Raw genomic sequence first — 19,641 nt, 5'->3', positions numbered from 1 at the left:
TGCCCACTCACGGGGAAGACTTGGGGAGTTAACCCTGAGAGAAAAAAAATATGGACCTGGAGTCCCTAAGGCAGTTACATTGAGTTCAATGCTGATTGGCAGCTCCTATGATGCTACCAAATTATGTCAGCCTTGGTCATTCCTTTGGATTCATCAGCTGTGTGGAGAGGAGGAACCTTCTACAAGGGCAACAGCTTGCTCTCCATATCATACTGCCTTGACTTGCGTACTGGCTTACACGTACGTAGACATTAGGATGCAACATCCATCACTGACCACAACCAACAGAGGCCTTCAATTTATCAAAATATTTCAAGATCCCTAACACACAGTATGCGAAACAAGACTGAGGACTGAACTTCAGTCAGAGGTGGTTTTAAGGGGAACTGAAAGGTTGTCAGGAGTGGGGTGATCAGTTAGAAGTTCAAAAAGGAAGTCAAAATTCAAAGTTCAAAACATTATCAAAGTATGTATACGTTATACAACCTTGCAATTTGTCTCCTAACAGGCAACCACAAAACAAAGAAATCCAAGACCGTCAAACACACAAAATGCAGAGAGGAAAAAACAAGTATTGCAAACAATAAACATAAGCATATAGTGTTGGAGACACATAGTTCAGCATAGAGTCAAGTAAACGACACGTAGCAGCCAGCCAATCCAGCCCATCCCCTGCCTCAGGCCCCGACACCCTGAGACTTTCAATCTTGCCCAGCGCCTAAATCAGCATCCAAACATCAGGTTCAGTCACTGTGGTATACTCAGGGGCTTGCCTCACCCCCCCCCCCCAACCTGTACCCAACCTTTCCAATTCCAAGTGCTGGGATGAATCGGCATCCAATCATTGATGTTAACATCAGATACTAAGGAAAAGACATTGTTTGCAAAGCTGAAATGATTAAATTAATGAATATACAGGAGGCCAGAGATGGTACTGCACAAAGATTTAAAACATAGAACAACAGAGCAAAACACAGGCCAATCCTTTAACCTACTTTAAGATCAAATTAACCCTTCCCCTCTCACGTAGCCCTCCATTCTTCTATCATTCATGTGCCAATCTATGAATCTCTTAAATGTCCCTAATGTACTTGGAAGCAGATTAGATTGCAGATGTAGTGAAGGAAGAGACTTACAAGCATTTTGAAAAAGAATGTTAAAATAAAGGTACTGCTTAAATGAGAGCAGATCTAAATTAAGGTTGTTAGTACATGTCAGTGAACATGCCACAATTTTGGTTGAATGTAGGTTTATGAACAGATAAACAAGGGACGGGATTGAACAGATGAGTTGAACAATAAGTAGAATCAAAAGAACATCAGTGAGATGAAAAATATATATCCCAGTGCTATCTGAAGATCACCTTAAACATAAACATGAGAGGTTCTGCAGATGCTGGGAATCCATGACAACACACACAAAATGCTGGAGGAACTTAGCAAGTTAGGCAGCATCTATGGAGGTGAATACAAGTTGACGTTTCGAGCCGAGACCCTTCATTGGGATTGGAAAGGAAGGGAAAAGAAACCAGAATACGAAGTTGGGAAGAGGGGAAAGAGGACAAGCTCTTGGATAAAGTTGGGTGGGTGGGGGAAGGGATGAAGTATGAAGCTGAGAGGTAATATGGAAAAGGCAAAGGGCTAGAGAAGAGGCATTGTGATAGGAGAGGAGTGTGGACCATGGGAGAAGAGGAGGAAAGACAGCAGGGGGGAGTTAATAGACAGGAGAGAAGAGATAAGAAGCCAGAGTGTGGAATTAAAGAGTGAAGGGGAAGGGAAAAAAATTAGCAAAAGTTGAAGAAACCAATCTTTAATATATCACTGAGCTTGCAAAACACCTGCTTCAGCTTAAGACATTTACTAGAGAGGACAGGAAACATTAGCAAGTGAAAGATAACTGACAGGAATAGTAAGGGGATACCTTCAGTTTAGTTGAATAAAAATTTTGCTTTGTAGCACCAATGTTACACAAGGGGTCTGACAACAAAAAGACAAGGGAACTGACAGGAAGATCGAGCTCAGCAATGCATAGATGATCCAGGAAAGACCCTCGTTTCATTGCTACCATCAGAGAGCAGATATATGAGCCTACAGACCCGCATTCAACAATTCTGAAACAGATTCTTCCCCTCCGCCATCAGATTTCTGAATTATTCTGCCAAGCATTGTGGGCATGCTGTGTTGGCGTCAGAATGTGTGGCGATAGGTTGGCACCCAGCACGTCTCTAGTTTGCGTAGGTTGTTAACACAAATGACTATGTTTCAATGTTTATGTGATCATTTGTAAATGGATTTGAGCCTTGGAAAGTTTCCAGGGTTGTAAGGGTGACCAGCACTGCTGCAAAACAACAAATGTGATGTCATATAAGACACTGATAATAAACCTGATTCTGACAATCCTGATGCTGCTCACGTCGATAAAATTTGGAGGGAACCAAGTGGAGAACCTTGGAGGAGATCAACGATAACAGTCTCAGAGTACGAAGAGTAGTTTGCTGCTGATTCAAGATTGTTTAATGTCATTTCCAGTATATAGGTGTAAAGGAGAATGAAGCAATTGCTAATCCAGATCTCATGCAGTACAGAAACACCAAATAAGATAAACACAATAATAAAAAAGCACAATAAATATAAATACTTAAGGTAGTTTATATACATTCATTGATTGTGTGTTCATAAACTGACATTAGGCACATAAGTGCCTGTACGCAAGGTGACTGACAGGAAATTATAAAGAAGTTGTAGCTGGCTGTGTGGCAGGGTGGGTTAGTGGTGGAAATGTGGATCAGCCTTACTGCTTGGGGTAAGTAACTGTTTTTGAGTCTGGTGGTCCTGGTATGAATGCTACATAGCCTCCTCCCTAATGGGAGTGAGACAAACAGTCCATAAGCGGGGTAGATGGGAATCTTCATGGTGTTATTGGCCCTCTTCCGGCACCATCTACAACTAAATACATAAGTCAGTGTGAATGGAAGTCAGAAGCAGGAAGGGGACAATAACTCTGTTGGATTTTTTTCATATAGACCCCCACCCCCCCCATAGTAACAGAGACATCGAACAGCAGAGAGGGAGGCAGATTCTGGAACAGTGCAATAATAATAGGGTTGCTGTGATGGCTGATTTTAACTTTCCTAATATTGACTAGCATCTCCTTAGAGCAAACGGTTTGGATGGGATGAAGTTTGTTAGGTGTGTTCAAGAAGGTTTCCTGGCAGAGTATGTAGATAAGCCAACCAGAGGAGAGGCTGCACTTGATCTGGTATTGATAAATTAACCTGATCTCTCAGTCAAACAGTATTTGGAAGCAGTGATCTATCTCCTTTACCATAGCACTGGAAAGGAAAGTTCGGGAAAATATTTGATTGGGGTAGGGGGAAATATGATGCTATTAGGCAGAAACTTGGGAGCATAAATTGAGAGCAGGTGTTTTCAGGGAAGTGCACAGCAGCAATGTGGCTAATATTCAGGGAACATTTGCATGACATCTTGCATAGGTATGTTCCATTGAGGCAGGGAAAGAATGGTAGGAAAAAAGAACCACGGTGCAAAAGGGATGTACAAAATCTACTGAAGAAGAAAAGAAAAGCTTACAAAAGGTTCAAGGAACTAGGTACAGTTAGAGCTCAGAAAAGTTACAAGATTGCCAGGAAGGTGCTTAAGAATGAAACTAAAGAGCTACAAGGGGCTATGAGAAGGCCTTGGCGAGCAGGATTAAGGAAACCCCAAGGCATTCTACAAGTAGTTAAGGGGCAAGAGGATGAGCCGTGTGAGAATAGGACCAATAAGGTGCGATATTGGAAATCTGTGCATGGAGTCAGAGGAGGTAGTGGAGGCACTTTAATGAGTACTTTGCTTCAGTATTCACCAGGGAAAAGGACCTTGGCAATTGTGGGGATGGTTTACAGCAGACTGAAACGCTTGAGCATACAGACATTAAGAAAGAGGATGTGCTGGAGCTTTTGAAAAGGATTAAATTAGTTAGGTTGCCAGGTCCGGACAAGATATACCCCAGGCTACTATGGGAAGCAAGGGAGGAGATTGCTGAGCCTCTGGCAATGATCTTTGCATCATCAATAGGGACAGGAGAAGTACCAGAGGATTAGATGGTAGCAAATGTTGTTCCCTTGTTCAAGAAAGGGAGTAGAACTAACCTAGGAATTATAGACCTGTGAGTCTTACTTCAGTGGTGGGCAAGTTGTTGGAGAAGATCCTGAGAAGCAGGATTTATGAGCATTTGGAGAGACATAATCAAGTTAGGGATAGTCATCATGGCTTTGTCAAGGGCAGGTTGTGCCTTGCAAGCCTGAGTGAGTTCTTTGAGGATGTAACAAAACACATTGATGAAGGTAGAGCAGTGGATGTCGTGTATATGGATTTCAGTAAGGCATTTGATAAGGATCCCCATGCAAGGCTCATTCAGAAAGTAAGGAGCCATGGTATCCAAAGAGACCTTGCTTTGTGGATCCAGAATTGGCTTGTCCACAGAAGGTTGCAGATGGTTTGTATTCTGCATGGAGGTCAGTGAGCAGTGGTATCCTGCAGGGATCTGTTCTGGGACCTCTCCTCTTTGTGATTTTCATAAATAACTTTTCATGAAGTAGAAGGGTGGGTTAGTAAGTTTACTGATGACATAAAGGTCGGGGGTGTTGTGGATAGTTTGGAGGATTGTCAGAGGTTACACTGAGACATTGATTGGATGCAGAACTGAGCTGAGAAGTGTCAGATGGAGTTCAACCCAGATAAGTGTGAAATGGTTCATTTTGATAGGTCAAATTTGAAATCAGAATATATTAATGGTAAAACTCTTGGCGATGTTGACAGTGTTGTTAAGAAGGCATATAGTGTGTTGGCCTTCATCAAATATGGGACTGGGTTCAAGAGCCAGGAGGTAATGTTACATCTTTATAAGACCTCAGTTAGACCCCACTTGGAGTACTGTGTTCAGTTCATGGAATGCACTGCCAATGATGGTGGTAGAGACAGATACAATAGGGTCTTTTAGAGACTCTTAAGACATGTACAAGGAGCTTATAGAGGGCTATGCGGTAGGGAAATTCTAGGCAGTTTCTTGAGTAGGACACAAGGTCAGCATAAAATTGTGGGCCACAGGGCCCGTGATGTACTGTAGATTTCTATGTTCTAAGAATGGAACTGGACAAATAAGATCCCACCAAGCTAAACAAGAGTGGAAAAGCAGAATAGGATGTTACTTATACACGGGATGTAATATGGACTTTGATCAGAGATATTTCTGTCTCGTACCAGGTTGAACACTTCGTGGGATTCAAAAAGTTAACATCGGTACAATCTGGAAGTATGACACTGTCAATGGGTTAAGTGGAAGGAAAGATTGTCATTAGTTCAGCTGAAGGCACAGTTGCCAAACACGAAGGTTTTAAGGAGTGATTTATAATGACATAAATGAAGGGCAGGGAACTGTACCCACAAAGAATATGTACCTGAGAAAAGGTACTAGCTGCACAAGGTGAAAAGAGGCATCGATACCGTAGACAACCAGCAGTATTTTCCGAGGGCAGGAAAAGCTCATACATTGGAAGTCAATAAGAAGAGGGTGCAGATACAACACGCCAAAACAATTATGCAAATGTGTTGTCTTCCGCTTCCCTCTGCCTCTGCTCCCTATTGAGTGAAAATTCCAATGGTAAATGGAATTAATTCAGATGGGTAAGAGGATGGTAAAATATGTTGGGATAAGGCCTGTTTCTTTGCTGTATAACACTAAGACCACGAGAGAGCATAATTTTAAATGCGATTGGGGGAAGTATAGAGGGGAATGTCTGAAGTGTTCCTTCTTGCTCAGAGAATAGTGCATGTATGGAACACCCTGGTGGAGGTAGATACAATGGAGACGTTAAAGAGCCTCTTAGATAGGCACATGGATGAAAGAAATATGGAGGGCTGTGTAAGGGAAATTCAAGATACAACTTGGAGGAAGTTAAACGGTCAGCACAACATCTTGGCCAATGGGCCTGTACTGTGCTGTAACGTTCTATGCTCTATGTTCTAAAAGGGAGCTGTTAACATGTTACAATGGTACATGTGACCCATGGGCTATCTCCATAAAGAATGTCTCAATGAGTGGTAACTCACTGATATTCATTGTTTCCCCACTAGGCCGACCTGCAGCAGCAACCTCATCCTCAAGGTCAGCTACTGCACCAAGACAGCCTGCCCCTGACCTGCAGGACCAACGTCTGACCAAGAGGGCTGGTCTCTAATCTAGAAGGTCCCAAGAAGAGCACAATTTGCTGTTGATAATGGCAAACCTTGTGACAACAAGTCCCAGAACCGGGAAGAACAAATGGTGAAATTATTAAGGGACTTTTATTTGTCTGTGATATTCACAAATATTCAAATACTTGAAAAGTATGAATTTTTAATAAAATAAAAATAGAATTTAAAATAAACATAATTAAATTAAAACACTAATGCACTAGAAACTACTTATATAAATACACTGAAGTACATATATATTAACAATTGAATTCGCTCAGAAAAATATACATTACTTTACATGTACCCAAATCCCACAAATCATTCCTCTTTGAAACAGAATTACTGAACCTGCACTGTGTCTAAACTGCCACAGATTTAGTTTCAAGGTAATGTGACAGCCACTGCTGGGAAAATGCAGGAAGTTGACAAAACTGTTGTTGGACTCCACTATCATGATATCAGCAAGAATAGGGTATTGGTGAGACCACATCTGGAGTACCAGGTGGAATGTTGGATTCATCATTTTTAAAAAAGAAGTTCACATTGATAAAGAGGTTATCTGCCAGGCACCAGACCTCAAGCCCTTCCACCTCATCTCTGTAGACTGTCTTCACATTGTTGCTGATGAGCCCCACTGACGAACTTGACAATGTGATTACTCAGGAGTCTGGCCCTGCATTCATGTGAGCAGTGTGTACAGCAAAGGGCTCAGCACACAGCCCTGGGAGGCACCCGTGTTGAGGATGACGGGGAGGGAAGAGCAGTTGTGCAACATTCACTATCTGAGGCCTGTTTGTTAAGACGTGCATAATGATGTACGTTTGTATTTAGACCAAAGGGTAGGGGGTTTGTTCAACAAGGTCTGTGGGAGGATAGTGTTGAATGCCAAAATGAAATCCAGAAACAGCATTCTGACATAAGCATCCTTCTTGAGATCGTAATCAGGTCAGTGTGACCTTATTAAATGTAGAGCAGGCTTAAGGGGGTCAAGTGGCCTATTCTTAGTCATGTGTTCACACAATCTCTCAAGAAGTTGAGGACTTCCATGCTTCCATAAGTGGTCTTCAGAAAGGATTCAAATTGGCAAAATCATACTCCCCTGGAAAGCAATTTGCATGGCTAAGCTAACAAAAAGGTTGGGAAGGGAAAAGGCTATATAGCATTTTAATGCTAACAGGGAGCAGAAGGTGGGTGCTATACATGGAGATAGCAAGGGGTGGGGGGTAAGTGCACAGCTGATAAAGACACATTCAGATCGACTGGCTCCATGCATAAGAGGAACGGAGGGAAGTGGCAGTTGCTGCTGACCACCTGGTCTCAATCTTAGTGACAAAGCATCAGGTACTCTCAACTCATGCTATTGAGAAAGGAAGGTTGTAAAGACAAGCATGATAGGTTTAAAGAGGATGAGTAGGAGAGAAATTAAGCTGGGATTTATGTTTTTATTGCAGGAATACTGAGAGACCTAGACAGAGTGGACATATAGTAGGGGAGTCTAGAATCTGAGGGCAATTTCAGACAACACTTTTGAATGATCATAAAAAACCCATCCAATTTATTAATATCCTACAAAGGAAGAAAAAAAACTTCCTTTACTCACTCTGGAGGTTGTGTGTCATAAAATCTCCAGAACGATTTATGTAATTGACTTTTAAATGCCGTCTAAAATAGCCAAGCCTGATACAGTTTAAAGATAATTAACAGATGGTCAATACATGGATCCCAGCAACATATACATCCCATGAATGAAGCTTTATTCCTCCTATCCATTAGCACTAAAATATCCCAGTACGGAGCAACTATGGTGTCCCTCTCAGTTCTGAAAGCCCCAGGGGAGGATTGGTAATATAAACAGCAAGATTTATAATAAGGTCTAAAGGCAGTTTGGTTTAGGAACATTTTATGGTAAAACTGTGCCTTTGTGCACTTGGATAGTGAATACAATGAGGAGTGTCTTTTCAAAACTGACATCAAGAGAAGTAGTTAGAAAGATTATTACAGCAAAGCATACAATCACATATTAGATTTCATAAATTCCACAGTCCATTGTTTGCATTAGATATCACCGATGCTCTTTTATTTGGACTTATAATCTGTCATATTAACAGCTAATGCCAGAAAGAGGGTACAAAGAAATTCTAAATCACCTTATTCATCTTTTGTTCATGTACTGTATGTTGGCATATGATTTACCTCATAGAATTGCTTTAAAAATTGCCATGCTGGGTTGCAAAATTTTGCCTCCTACTGTATATCTTTACAAACTGTCAATGCCATCATCATCTTCATCAGTGGCTCTTAATTATCACCCCCATCTCTTCCCCCCAAAAAAATTCATTTGTCTCCTTCATTAAGCCGAACAGCAGTGGTATCTTGAGTGACTCTGAAATAAATTTTGCCATGTAAAAAAAAGTTAATTACGCATTCCAAACCTGGTCGCTGAAGTCCTCGGGGAATTGCCTCCGCACCTCAGGATCTGTAAATAATTGACAGATAATATTAATTGGCTTTGGATTAGCGAGCAAGCAGAGTATCACACATTAATATTTGATCAGAAGATGATAGGGACTTGGCAGGGGATCCAAGGGGCAGCTGAGGCTGTTATGGTGATTAGGGCCAGTGAGAACTGTTCAAGGCTTTCCCCTTTTCCCTCCTCCAGTTAGGGAAAAAAAGAAGAATATTTGGCACACCCTTTAGCTTCAAGGCAGTTTTCTACCCTAACCTCCTACTAGCTGCAAATTGCCATCTAGATGTGTTGCCAGAATATCAGAAGGTCTTTCAAATTCCAGAGAGCCTGCTTTGATTGTGATTTTATTAGCTCCCTAGTTTGGCTGACTACAGAGCATAAGAAGATAAATGTTCCAAATTTAGGCTACATCTCTGCCAGCTACTGATGTTCCGCTACCAGCATCCAGCAGAGCTTCCACAGTGTTATCAGAGATCAACCTATGAATAATAGGGGGACATGCAGAAGGGTCAATTTAATGCGTGGAATTCTTCCAAAAAAAAATCCCCGACTCCAAACAGTTCCTTGAGGCTAATTAGAGCAGTGTTGAACCTTTGTCAGCATGCATGACAACAGTATCAAAGATTTAAGGAGGGAAAAAAGGGATGCTGTACACACAGAACACTATAAGTGACAGCAAATATTTCTTAAAACATACGCTTCAAGTTGTATTGTCAGATCTCGGCTGTCATTAGATTATGAAATGTAGTGCATTGGCAGGGGATTCTGATCTACTTCTATTAGCCTCAATTACATGAATGTAGTTAATTGAGGCAAAATTGGAATCAACTGCCGATGCACATAAAACAATATAACAGAGTCACAACAATGATCAGTAACATACAGATTGAGTCCAGTAACAACAAAGAAAAAAATCTCTACACATCTGAACTGGTTTGAATAATTCTGTGTTAAACAAAAATAGTTTAAAAATCTCAGATTACAATTAGTTTTAAAGTTCCCCCGAAGAACGAATAGACAAAGCACTTCCTCTGGCTACAAGATGCACTTGCTTGTAACATGAAGTATTGGTTCTTGCAACTTTACACAATATGTGCTCAATTCATGCAGCAGCATCCCCAGAGTACCATGGCTGCTAGGTAAATAGGGAAAAATAGAGCAAGTCAACTCAGACAATGTTGATCCACATAATGATTTGACTTCCTGTGTAGAGATAGTTATTGATTTTGGTGACATACATCTTTAACCCTTCAGGCTTTATAAAGCACAAACACTGAAGCCTGATACGACAAACAATATTTTTTTTAAGAAAGAGCCACTGTCACAAAGGCTGAGAGATAATGATGGAAATGCCATAACTAACCAGAAAAAAAATGAACTGAATTTTCATTTTCATTGATTAATCTGACCCCACATAATTTGCCATTGTGAGACATGATAATGAGCTGATATTGGGGGTGGGGGGGGGGGAACACTGTTGTGGGTTAAGCAGTTTGCAGCTTATTTCAGGGAGTACTTCATTACTGTCTGCAGTCTAAAGACAAGCACACAACCAACATTTTCCACAAAAACATATTTTTGACTGGGTTGCTGATGCTTGTAACACAACTAAGGATTTGAAATCGTCTTTCAAGCATGTCTGAAGTTTTCAGTAGAATATTACCATATTAATAAATGAGATCCTAAATGCATTGAACTAAAAAATAGATACAAGGTGGTCACAAGTTACCATATGGCTTACTATATCAATGTAACTGACACACAGTATGTTTGATGGCACTTTTCATGAAAAGATTAATGCTGCATTATGTAGAAACCAAAGAACCACAGTAGCTTAGCAGTTAGCGTGACATTTTTACAGTTTAGGACATCAGAATTTGGTGTTTAATTCTGACATTGTCCGTAAGAAGTTTGCACATCCTTCCTGTGACTGTGTGGGTTTCCTCTGGGTGCTCTGGTTTCCTCCAACAGTCCAAAGGTGTACTAGTTAGTAGGTTAATTGATCAATGTAAATTGTCCTGTGATTAGGCTTGGATTAAATAGTGGAGTTGCTGGGCAGTGTGGCTGATTGGGTTGGACCTGTATCACACCATCCCTACATAAACTAAATAAAATAGCCCAGTGACTTTATAATTAAAATAATTTAAATTATTTAAATTATTGAATATTATAATTCTGATTATTTTTGTTACAAATATGGAATTAAACTGACCAGTAAACAGCTGCACTGTCTAATTGTCAAGTTTAATCGGCATAAGATACGGAAGTAATGCCAGAGAATCTGATGCAGTTATCTCCTCAATTATACCCATTTTTCTCTGACCATAACACTCACTTCTCCTACACCCACACACATAATTCATACATCTTGCTAACTTTCCCTATATGCCCACTTTCTGCTGTATATATAACGGTACTACTGCTGCACTGAACCAAAATGTCAGTGTTCATCACAATCTCACTGCCTAACCCCCAGCAACTTCTCGATGGCGAACATGTACTGCATATCTAAACACTGAAATCCAGAAGTTAGTATTGGTGATTCCGTACTTGTCCACAGGCTGCACTGTTTTACAGCCTCCTCTGCTGTCACCAGCAAACTGATGAGGACTTCAGGAGTTTGTGGACCTGGTCACATTGTATGTTATGCTTTTTTGCCAAGGAATAATTGTGGCCTTGGCTGGCAAACTAGACCATAATTACACCTGAGCAAGCATCCTAGCATTCAAAGAATCTCAAGTACAAGAATCAGATAAATACTTCAAAGTATCAATGATCTTAAAATACTATGTTGTTTTTACATTTTCACCTTTCTTATAGTTATACAACATCCAATCTTTATTTTGCACAGCATAATCTGTAAATAAAAGCATTTGTTAAAAATGTGCTTTTTATCCATTTCTTTGCTGTCTGTGAGAATTTTCAAATGCGACTGTTTTGACGACTTTGCAGTTGCTGGATGGTTGGGCTCCGAATGAACAGACCAATGGCATGGAAAGGAATTCTTCACTGCATAGATTGCTAAACTTTTGCAGGAAACTATCACTTCACCTTTGACTATGAAATCTAGGCATCAGTTTCTTTGTACCTATAGTTATTGGTCCCTGTGTATGCAAAAAGGATTGTGTGAGCATATTTTCCCCAATCTGTAAGTCCATACTTCTTAGTTTAAATTATGCACCTTTCCTTTATTATGACATTAACAGAAAGTAGGTTCTCGGACCACTCGAAATTTTTATTTAGCGATATAGCACGGTAACAGACCCTTCCAGCCCAATGAGCCCACACCACCCAATTACACCCACATGACCAATTAACCTTCTAACCAGTATATTTTTGGAATATGGGAGGAAACCCCCGAGCTCACAGGGAGAATATAAAAACTACTTACAGATAGCAATTAAACCTATTGCTGGCACTGTAAAGCAATGCGCTAACCACTACTCTACTGTGCCATCTCAAGTTTCTCTTTCTGTTGCCTCCTATAGTGGGAAAGTCAAGGGCCAGAGGGTATAGCCTCAGAATAGAAGGATATACCTTTAGAACAGAGATGAAAAGTAATGTCTTTAGCTGGATGGTAGTGAATCCGTGGAATTCATGGCCACAGACAGCTCTTAAAGACAAAGTCACTGGGTATATTTAAAGCAGAGGCTGACAGGTTCATGATCAGTAAGGAATTCAAAGGTCACAGAGAAAAGACAGGGGAATGGAGTTCAGAGGGATAATAAATCAACCACGATAGAATGGCCTAATTCTGCTTCTATGTCTTCGGAGTGACAAGTGGGAAAGATGAACAAGGAGGAATGGTGGGAGCAGAACGCAAACACAAGAGAGAAGAACATCCCATATTCCACTTGCATTGCCTAATAGTATGGACACTGAACTTTCCAGTTTCAGATATCTAACCACCAGAATCTCTTCTCCCTTGGTTCACCACTCCAATCCCCAATCACACCTGGTTCAGTCCATTCGTCATCTCTCCCTCAGCTAGTTCCACAGACCAGCCTCTGTCGCAATGCTCCCTTGCACTCCAATAGCCAGTCTATTTTCCCTTCACATTCTCAATCCTAATACAGGATCACAACTCAAAATATCAATATCAGAATCAGAATCATTATCTCTGACATATGTCAGGAAATTTGTTGTCTTGTGGAAACAGTACAGTGCAATACATAAAACATACTATAAATTACGATAAGAAATATATATTAAAATTTAAATTAAGTTGTACAAAAAGAGAACAAAAATAGTGAGGAGGTGTTCATGTGTTGTTTCATTGTCCATTGAGAAGCCTGATAGCAGAGGAGTAGAAGCTGTACCTAACATTTTGAATGTGGGTTTCCAAGCCCAGTGATTCGGGGAAAATACACATCCTGCAATGAAAATAGAGTTTTAACAGCAATCAACATTAACAGGAAGTGAGCCAGTGTTTATTACAGAGCAACTATTGACATTAATTAAAAAGCATCATGCCAGTTTAAAAACATTTTGCAACTATTTTATACACAATAACATAGTCACTAGCCATACACTGTTCAATCTTTAAGCTTTTCACAATCTTAAAATATAGCATTCTTTTTAAATTGTTTCAGTCTCTCCATGTCTAACTTCTCCTAGTTCAGTGACCTTGTAGTCTTAAACACTGTATACAATGCCTGACCTTCATTAACGCCCATTCCTCAAGACTCCTCTCCCTCCGTTAACTCCTACCTTCAGTACTTTTGTTTTTGTATCTCCTATGCTACCTTTAAAAACCTCCTCTCAATGCTCTCCATTTGTGCTTTTGTATTCCTCCAACTCTCTTGGTGTTTCTTTCACTCGTTCCCTAACAAAAGCTCCAAGAACTTTCAAAAGAGAAAGAAATTCAAGTTGAAATTGAAGCAGATCTATTCAACTATCACTTAAGAAACTTCGTAGTCTCTGCTTAATGCTGAAGTTATTTCTTTTATTTTCTTTTTGTATTTGCACAGCTTGTCTTCTGCACGTAGGTTATTTGTCCATATCTGTCAAGAGCAATTTTTTTAAAAATTGATTCTACTGTTCCTTTGTTTTACTGTGAATGCCGACAAGAAAATTAATCTCATGTGCACTGGTGACATGTGCGCACTTTGAAAATAAATTTACTTTGAAATTTGAGAATCCCTGAAAAATTAAATGTACACAAATTGGTTTTAAAATGTTAAGTAGCAGGCCAGAGTGATTCATGCACACTTGCACCACAAGCATTTTTAAAATATGCATGTATACAGATAAGTTTTTTTTTTAAAAATCAAAGCTTCAAGTGCCAAAAGCTGCAGTAATGTCAGTTGAATGCTCAGTGCAATGCAGCAGCAAATAAATGTTATGATTTTGTTGTAAGATTCTGAGAGAGGCCACTAGATGGAGCTTCTCACAAATGACATGCTAATACAGCTGGGCAGCAAGATTCAAGAATGCTTAATGTCATTTCCAGTACACAAGTGTAAAGGAGAATGAAATAATTGTTACTCCAAGGCCAATGTTGCACCTAAAACACATTCAATAAGATAAAGGCAAAATAGTGATTTAAAAAAACACAATAACACTACCTCACTACTTATTTTAATTATTTAGTTGGCATATATATATTTAGTGTAATTCGGTTTTTTCTCTTTATTAATTTATCATGTATTTCATTGTACTGCTGTTGTAAAGTTAACAAATTTCACAACATACGCCGGTGATATTACACCTGATACTAATTCTGTGAAATATAAATATATAAGATAGCATATATACAGAGACTGATTGTGTGTCCATAAAGTGATGCTGGGCACAGGAGTGTCTGATTGCTGACAGGAAATAATAAAGTAGTGGTAATTGGGGTGTGGAGAGGAGGGTTAGTGGGTGGAGGTGTTGATCAGCCGTTCTGCTTGGGAAAAATAACTGTCTTTGAATCTGCTGATCCTGGTGTGGATGCTACGCAATTTGTGATGGGAGAGGGACAAACATGAGCAGGATGAGTGGGATCTTGATGATGTTACTGGATCTTTTCTGGCACCTTTCTGTAGACAAGACTTTGATGGTTGTAGGCTGGTGCCAGTAAGTCCCAGCGAACAAAGGAAAGCAGAAGTTGCCTACTACCAAAACAGAGCAGACAAGAGGTTGGAGAGATGGATGAAGGAGATCAAAGATTTTAACCAACTACCCATCATAAAATTTTGATTAAAACAAAAGCAAAAGCTATAAAATTTTAAATCATTTTTATAGATTTTTAAACTTTGAAGGATGGTGGAGTCCATGTCCAAAGATCTCTCAAGGTCGCCGTGCAAGTTGAGAGATTGTTAAGAAGGTGTGTTTTGAGTCTGGTCACCTCATTAAAAAAAGGATATGGACACTTTAGAGAGGGTGCAGAGGAGAGTTACTGTAGTACTAGAAAGTTTGTGAACCCTTTAGAATTTTCTCTATTTCTGCATAAATATTACCAAAAATATGATCAGATCTTCACACAAGTCCTAAAAACTAGATAGAGACCCCAATTAAATAAACACAAAAAAATTACACTTTTTCATTTATTGAGAAACATTATCCAATATTACATGTATTTGTTGGAAAAATATGTGAACCTTTGCTTTCAGTAACTGATGTGACCCCCTTGTACAGCAATAACTTCAACCAAACATTTCTGGTAACAATTGATCAGTCCTGCACATTGGCTTGGAGGAATTTTAGGGCATTCATCCTCACAAAACTGCTTCAGCTCTAGGAGGTCGGTGGGCTTTCTTACACAATTTGTTTGCTTCAGGTCCTTCCACCACATTTCTATAGGATTAAGGCCAGGACTTTGACTCGGCCATTCCAAAACATGAAATTCCTTCTGCTTTAGCAGACTGATTTGTGTTGTTGGCTGGCTGCATGACCCACTTTCTCTTGAGCTTCAGTTCATGAACAGAACCCAGCATTTTCCTTCAGAGTTTGCTGGTGCAGCTCAGTACTCATTGTTCCATCAATGCTGGCAAGCTGTCCTGATCCAAGGCAGCAAAGTAGCTCCAAACCATGACACTGCAACCGCCACGTTTCACAGATGGGTTGAGGGTCTTGTGCTGGAATCCAGTGTTTGCTTTTTGCCAGATACAGCGCTTTTCATTTAAACCAAAAAGTTCTGTTTTGTTCTCATCCACCCACAGAACATACTTCCAATAGCCTCCTGGCTTATCCACGTGGTCTTTAGCAAAATTTAGACATATAGCAATGTTCTTGTTGGAGAGTAGTGGCTTTCTCCGTGCAATCCTGCCATGCACACCATTGCTGTTCAGTGTTGGCCTGATGGTAGACTCATGAACACTGACATTAGCCAGAGAGGCCTGTGGCTCCTTCGATGTTACCCTGGGGTTCTCTGTGACCTCCTGGAATATTACATGCCTTGCTCTTGAAGTGATTTTTGTTGGTCAAACTCTCCTGGGGAGAGTAACAACAGTGTTAAACTTCCTCCATTTGTACACCTTCTGCCTGACTGTGGAAAGGTGGAGCCCAAACACTTTAGGAATGGTTTTGTATCCTTTTCCAGCTTGGTGAGCATCAACAACTTTTTTCTCTGGGGAAAAAAACTCCTTTGATTGAGGCATGGCACACTTCCAAAAACGTGTGAAGATCAGACTTTGATAGTGGAAACCCAGGTTTATGTTCCTTAAATAGGGCAGGGCCTCCCACACTCACACATGATTGTCATCCCATTGATTGAAAAAACTGACTCTAATTTCCTCTTTAAATGAACTGATAACCCTGGAGGCTCACATACTTTTTCCAACAAATACATGTAATATTGGATCATTTTTCCTCAATAAATAAGTGAACAAGTATTATGTTTTTGTGTTACTTATTTAATTGAATGAACAAAACAGCGTAGACACCTAGTGCAGATGGCTGCCTCCATACAAAGCTTTCGATGACTGCATCTTCCAAATCCTCATTTTTATTGTAACACTCAAGATGATTGTTGATACCTTGAAATTCTTCAGTTTCTAACTTGAAACAGTGAAATCGTTTTATGTTCACTTCCTGGCATTTCTGGTATCTCCAAGTCTGAATGCTTGAAACCAAAGTGAGCAAAACAGTTCGGGGTCGTCTTACTGCTTACTTCTCACCACCAGCAATGACAAAAATCACTGCTTTTTAAACAGAAACACAAACAACTGATGTCATTTTAAAACTGTTCGATGTAAATACGGCATAATGTCTAATTGCCACACAACTGACATTAGTTAGAAACTGTTCAACAACTGTCTCCTATCCCAATTAAGTGACATTGTGGCCCAAATAAACAATGGAAATCCTGGCTATTTTCTCAATTAGATCTTTATCTTTAGGAGTTGTCCCAAATAAGTGACTTCCCTGATTAACAGATGACCTAATTAACCAGAATACACTGTACTGAGTTGTGCACTTTTCAATAACTCACTTTCTGTCTGTATCAGAAATGCCATTCTTGCTACAAATCACCCACCCAGGACACCGGCTATCAAATGAAATTAATGGAACTGATATGTAAGACTAACAACATACAAATCAAAGCCTCCAAAAACAAGGGCATAGTGTCACGGTAGTGTAGTGGTTAGCATGACACTATTACAGCTCAGGGCACTGGAGTTCAGAGTTCAATCCTGGCATTCTCTGTAAGTTTATATGTTCTTCCCTGTATGCACTTTGGTTTCCCCCGGGTGTTCCAGTTTCCTCCTACAGTCCAATGACAAAGCGGTTAGTAGGTTAATTGGTTATTGTAAATTCTCCTGAGATTAGGCAAGGGTTCAATAGGTGGGTTGCTAGGCAGCACCACTCAATGGGCCAGACGGGCCTGTTCTATGCTGCATCTCTAAATAAATTTACAAGTTAACTCTAAGTTAACAAATTTCACGACACTTGCCAATGATAATAAGCCTGATACTGATTCTGAAATAAATAAATCAATAGAACTGCAAGTTGCCACATATGAATCCTCAAATTTAAAGTCTTCCGTGGAACTGCAGCTTTGCTTTGAGTAAAGTTTTGGGGACCCCTTTCCACTGTAAGAAAAATAATGAACCAGTTCTCACCGTAACTGACATTGATTTGATAATTTGAGGAGACTTGGTATATCACCAAAGACTCTTGCAAATTTCTAAAGAGGTACCGTGGAGAGCATTCTAACTGGCTTCATCACCATCTGGTACAGAGGGACCACTGCACAGGAAGGAAAAAGCTGCAGAAAGTTGAAAACCTAGCCAACTCCATCATGGGCATTAGCCTCCCCAGTATCGAGGACATCTTCAAAAGACAGTGCTTCAAAAGGCAGCATCCATCATTTAGGACTCCCATCACCCAGGACATGCCCTCTTCTCATTGTTACAGGAGCCTGAAGACACATGCTCAATGATTTGGCGACAGCTTCTTTCCCTCCACCATCAAATTTCTGAATGGACAATGAACCCATGAACACTACCTCTGTAATTTCTTTCCTTCTTGAACGACTTATTTTATGTATTTCTTATTGTGATTATAGTTTTAAAATTATATATTGCAATGTATTGTTGCTGCAGAACAAGATATTTCATGACAAATGACAGTTATGTTAAACCTGATAATAAATTCTGATTCTGATCTTCAACCTGGCAAAAACAACTGTATTTGTAAAAGTCTTCACACTATAAAAATAAAAACATTTCTAAACCTCCTTATTACTTTGTTCAGAACTATGCACCCAAATTAAAGCCAGCAGGCTAAAATTAAAAGCTATATACTAGACAGACATGGTTTTAATGGTTGTCTGACAATGTAGAAAGCTGCCAACTACACTTTTATTGCCCAACATGAAATATAAATGCTACTGATTGGGCTTGAAAAGAATAAAAAAAAATCTATATTTTAAAGGATTGTGCATTGTGAATACCAAACATTTGATTCTTGCTTTCCTACTCAAATGTCATAAAAATTCATAAACCTCCAAAAGACGGAGCCAACGCTCCTAAAAAGATTCCTTATTGAATCGGTACATAATCAGCTATGTAGGCAATTCTTTAGAGCAACAGAACACTTTTCTTGCAAACAGCAGCAGCATGGAACATGTAAGAACTTGGCACCCTGTGGTTAAGCAAACTGTATTAAAATTTTCTGCTTGGCAGAATTCCATTTGCATGTCTGTGTGTTTTTACAAGTACTGTATTTTGTGCACTACACTGTATCAGCTGTATTTCATTGAGTTCCAAATAAACTGGTAACATTTTGAAGTCTACTGTATCTCTATCTGGAAAACAATACATCAGTATTTATTGTATACACTTTAAATTTATGGACATGACTTAAATGCATTGCCAGGAAACTTACATAAAAGTGAAGAACATATCAAGAATAATTATTTCTGATGGAAATTCCAAGAAAATTATTTTTATGGAAAACATTATTGCCAACCACTCAAATGATTACATGCCAATACGTACCAAGCCTGTTTTTTTAAACAAATCCTATTTGCAATGATTTTGATCCAAGTAAATACAAATAAAAGTAACTTTTTCTCATTCAAAATTTGATTGCTTTCTCAAAACATTATCGCCACAGAACCAGTGTGCACCCAGACCCAGTAGAGCTCTAACAAATCGCCATCTGACTGCCAGCCAAGTCCAACAGCGGTCGAGTGGTGACTATTCGACAATTATCCCACGTGGCTGCCTGAAATATGGAATGCATCAGGCTTGAAATCAGTTGAGATTTTAACTGCTGTTTATGGTAAATTATCAATTTTTTTTCTGGTAACCCCAGACTCTAAAATGTCTTCCCTAAAATTCTACCTCCCCTGAGATCCTCTCTGCAAACTTTGCCTTTGCCCCAATACCTCTTTTGGCTCTCGCTCCAATTTTGTCTTTATGCCTCTGCAAAGCACATTAGAATGATTTGTTAGGTTAAAGTGAATACTTAAGTAAAAGCTAGTGTCCAAAGAAAATCCCCAAGTTG

General features: G+C 39.6%; 1 protein-coding gene across 6 annotated transcripts in view; it reads right to left on the bottom strand.

The window, feature by feature from the left end:
* LOC132407438 (DENN domain-containing protein 1A-like) overlaps positions 1-19,641 on the bottom strand; it is a 606,259-nt gene that overhangs the window by 465,502 nt on the left and 121,116 nt on the right. For all 6 annotated transcript variants that reach the window (XM_059993934.1, XM_059993938.1, XM_059993937.1 and 3 more), the window contains exon 3: positions 8,669-8,712. In XM_059993934.1, the coding sequence (XP_059849917.1) occupies positions 8,669-8,712 (44 nt within the window). The remainder of the gene's footprint in view (positions 1-8,668; positions 8,713-19,641) is intronic.

This window comes from Hypanus sabinus, chromosome 18, assembly GCF_030144855.1.
Source record: "Hypanus sabinus isolate sHypSab1 chromosome 18, sHypSab1.hap1, whole genome shotgun sequence".
Taxonomy (NCBI): domain Eukaryota; kingdom Metazoa; phylum Chordata; class Chondrichthyes; order Myliobatiformes; family Dasyatidae; genus Hypanus; species Hypanus sabinus.
Note: the sequence above shows the minus strand (reverse complement) of the source record. Positions and strands in the feature narration are given on the sequence as shown.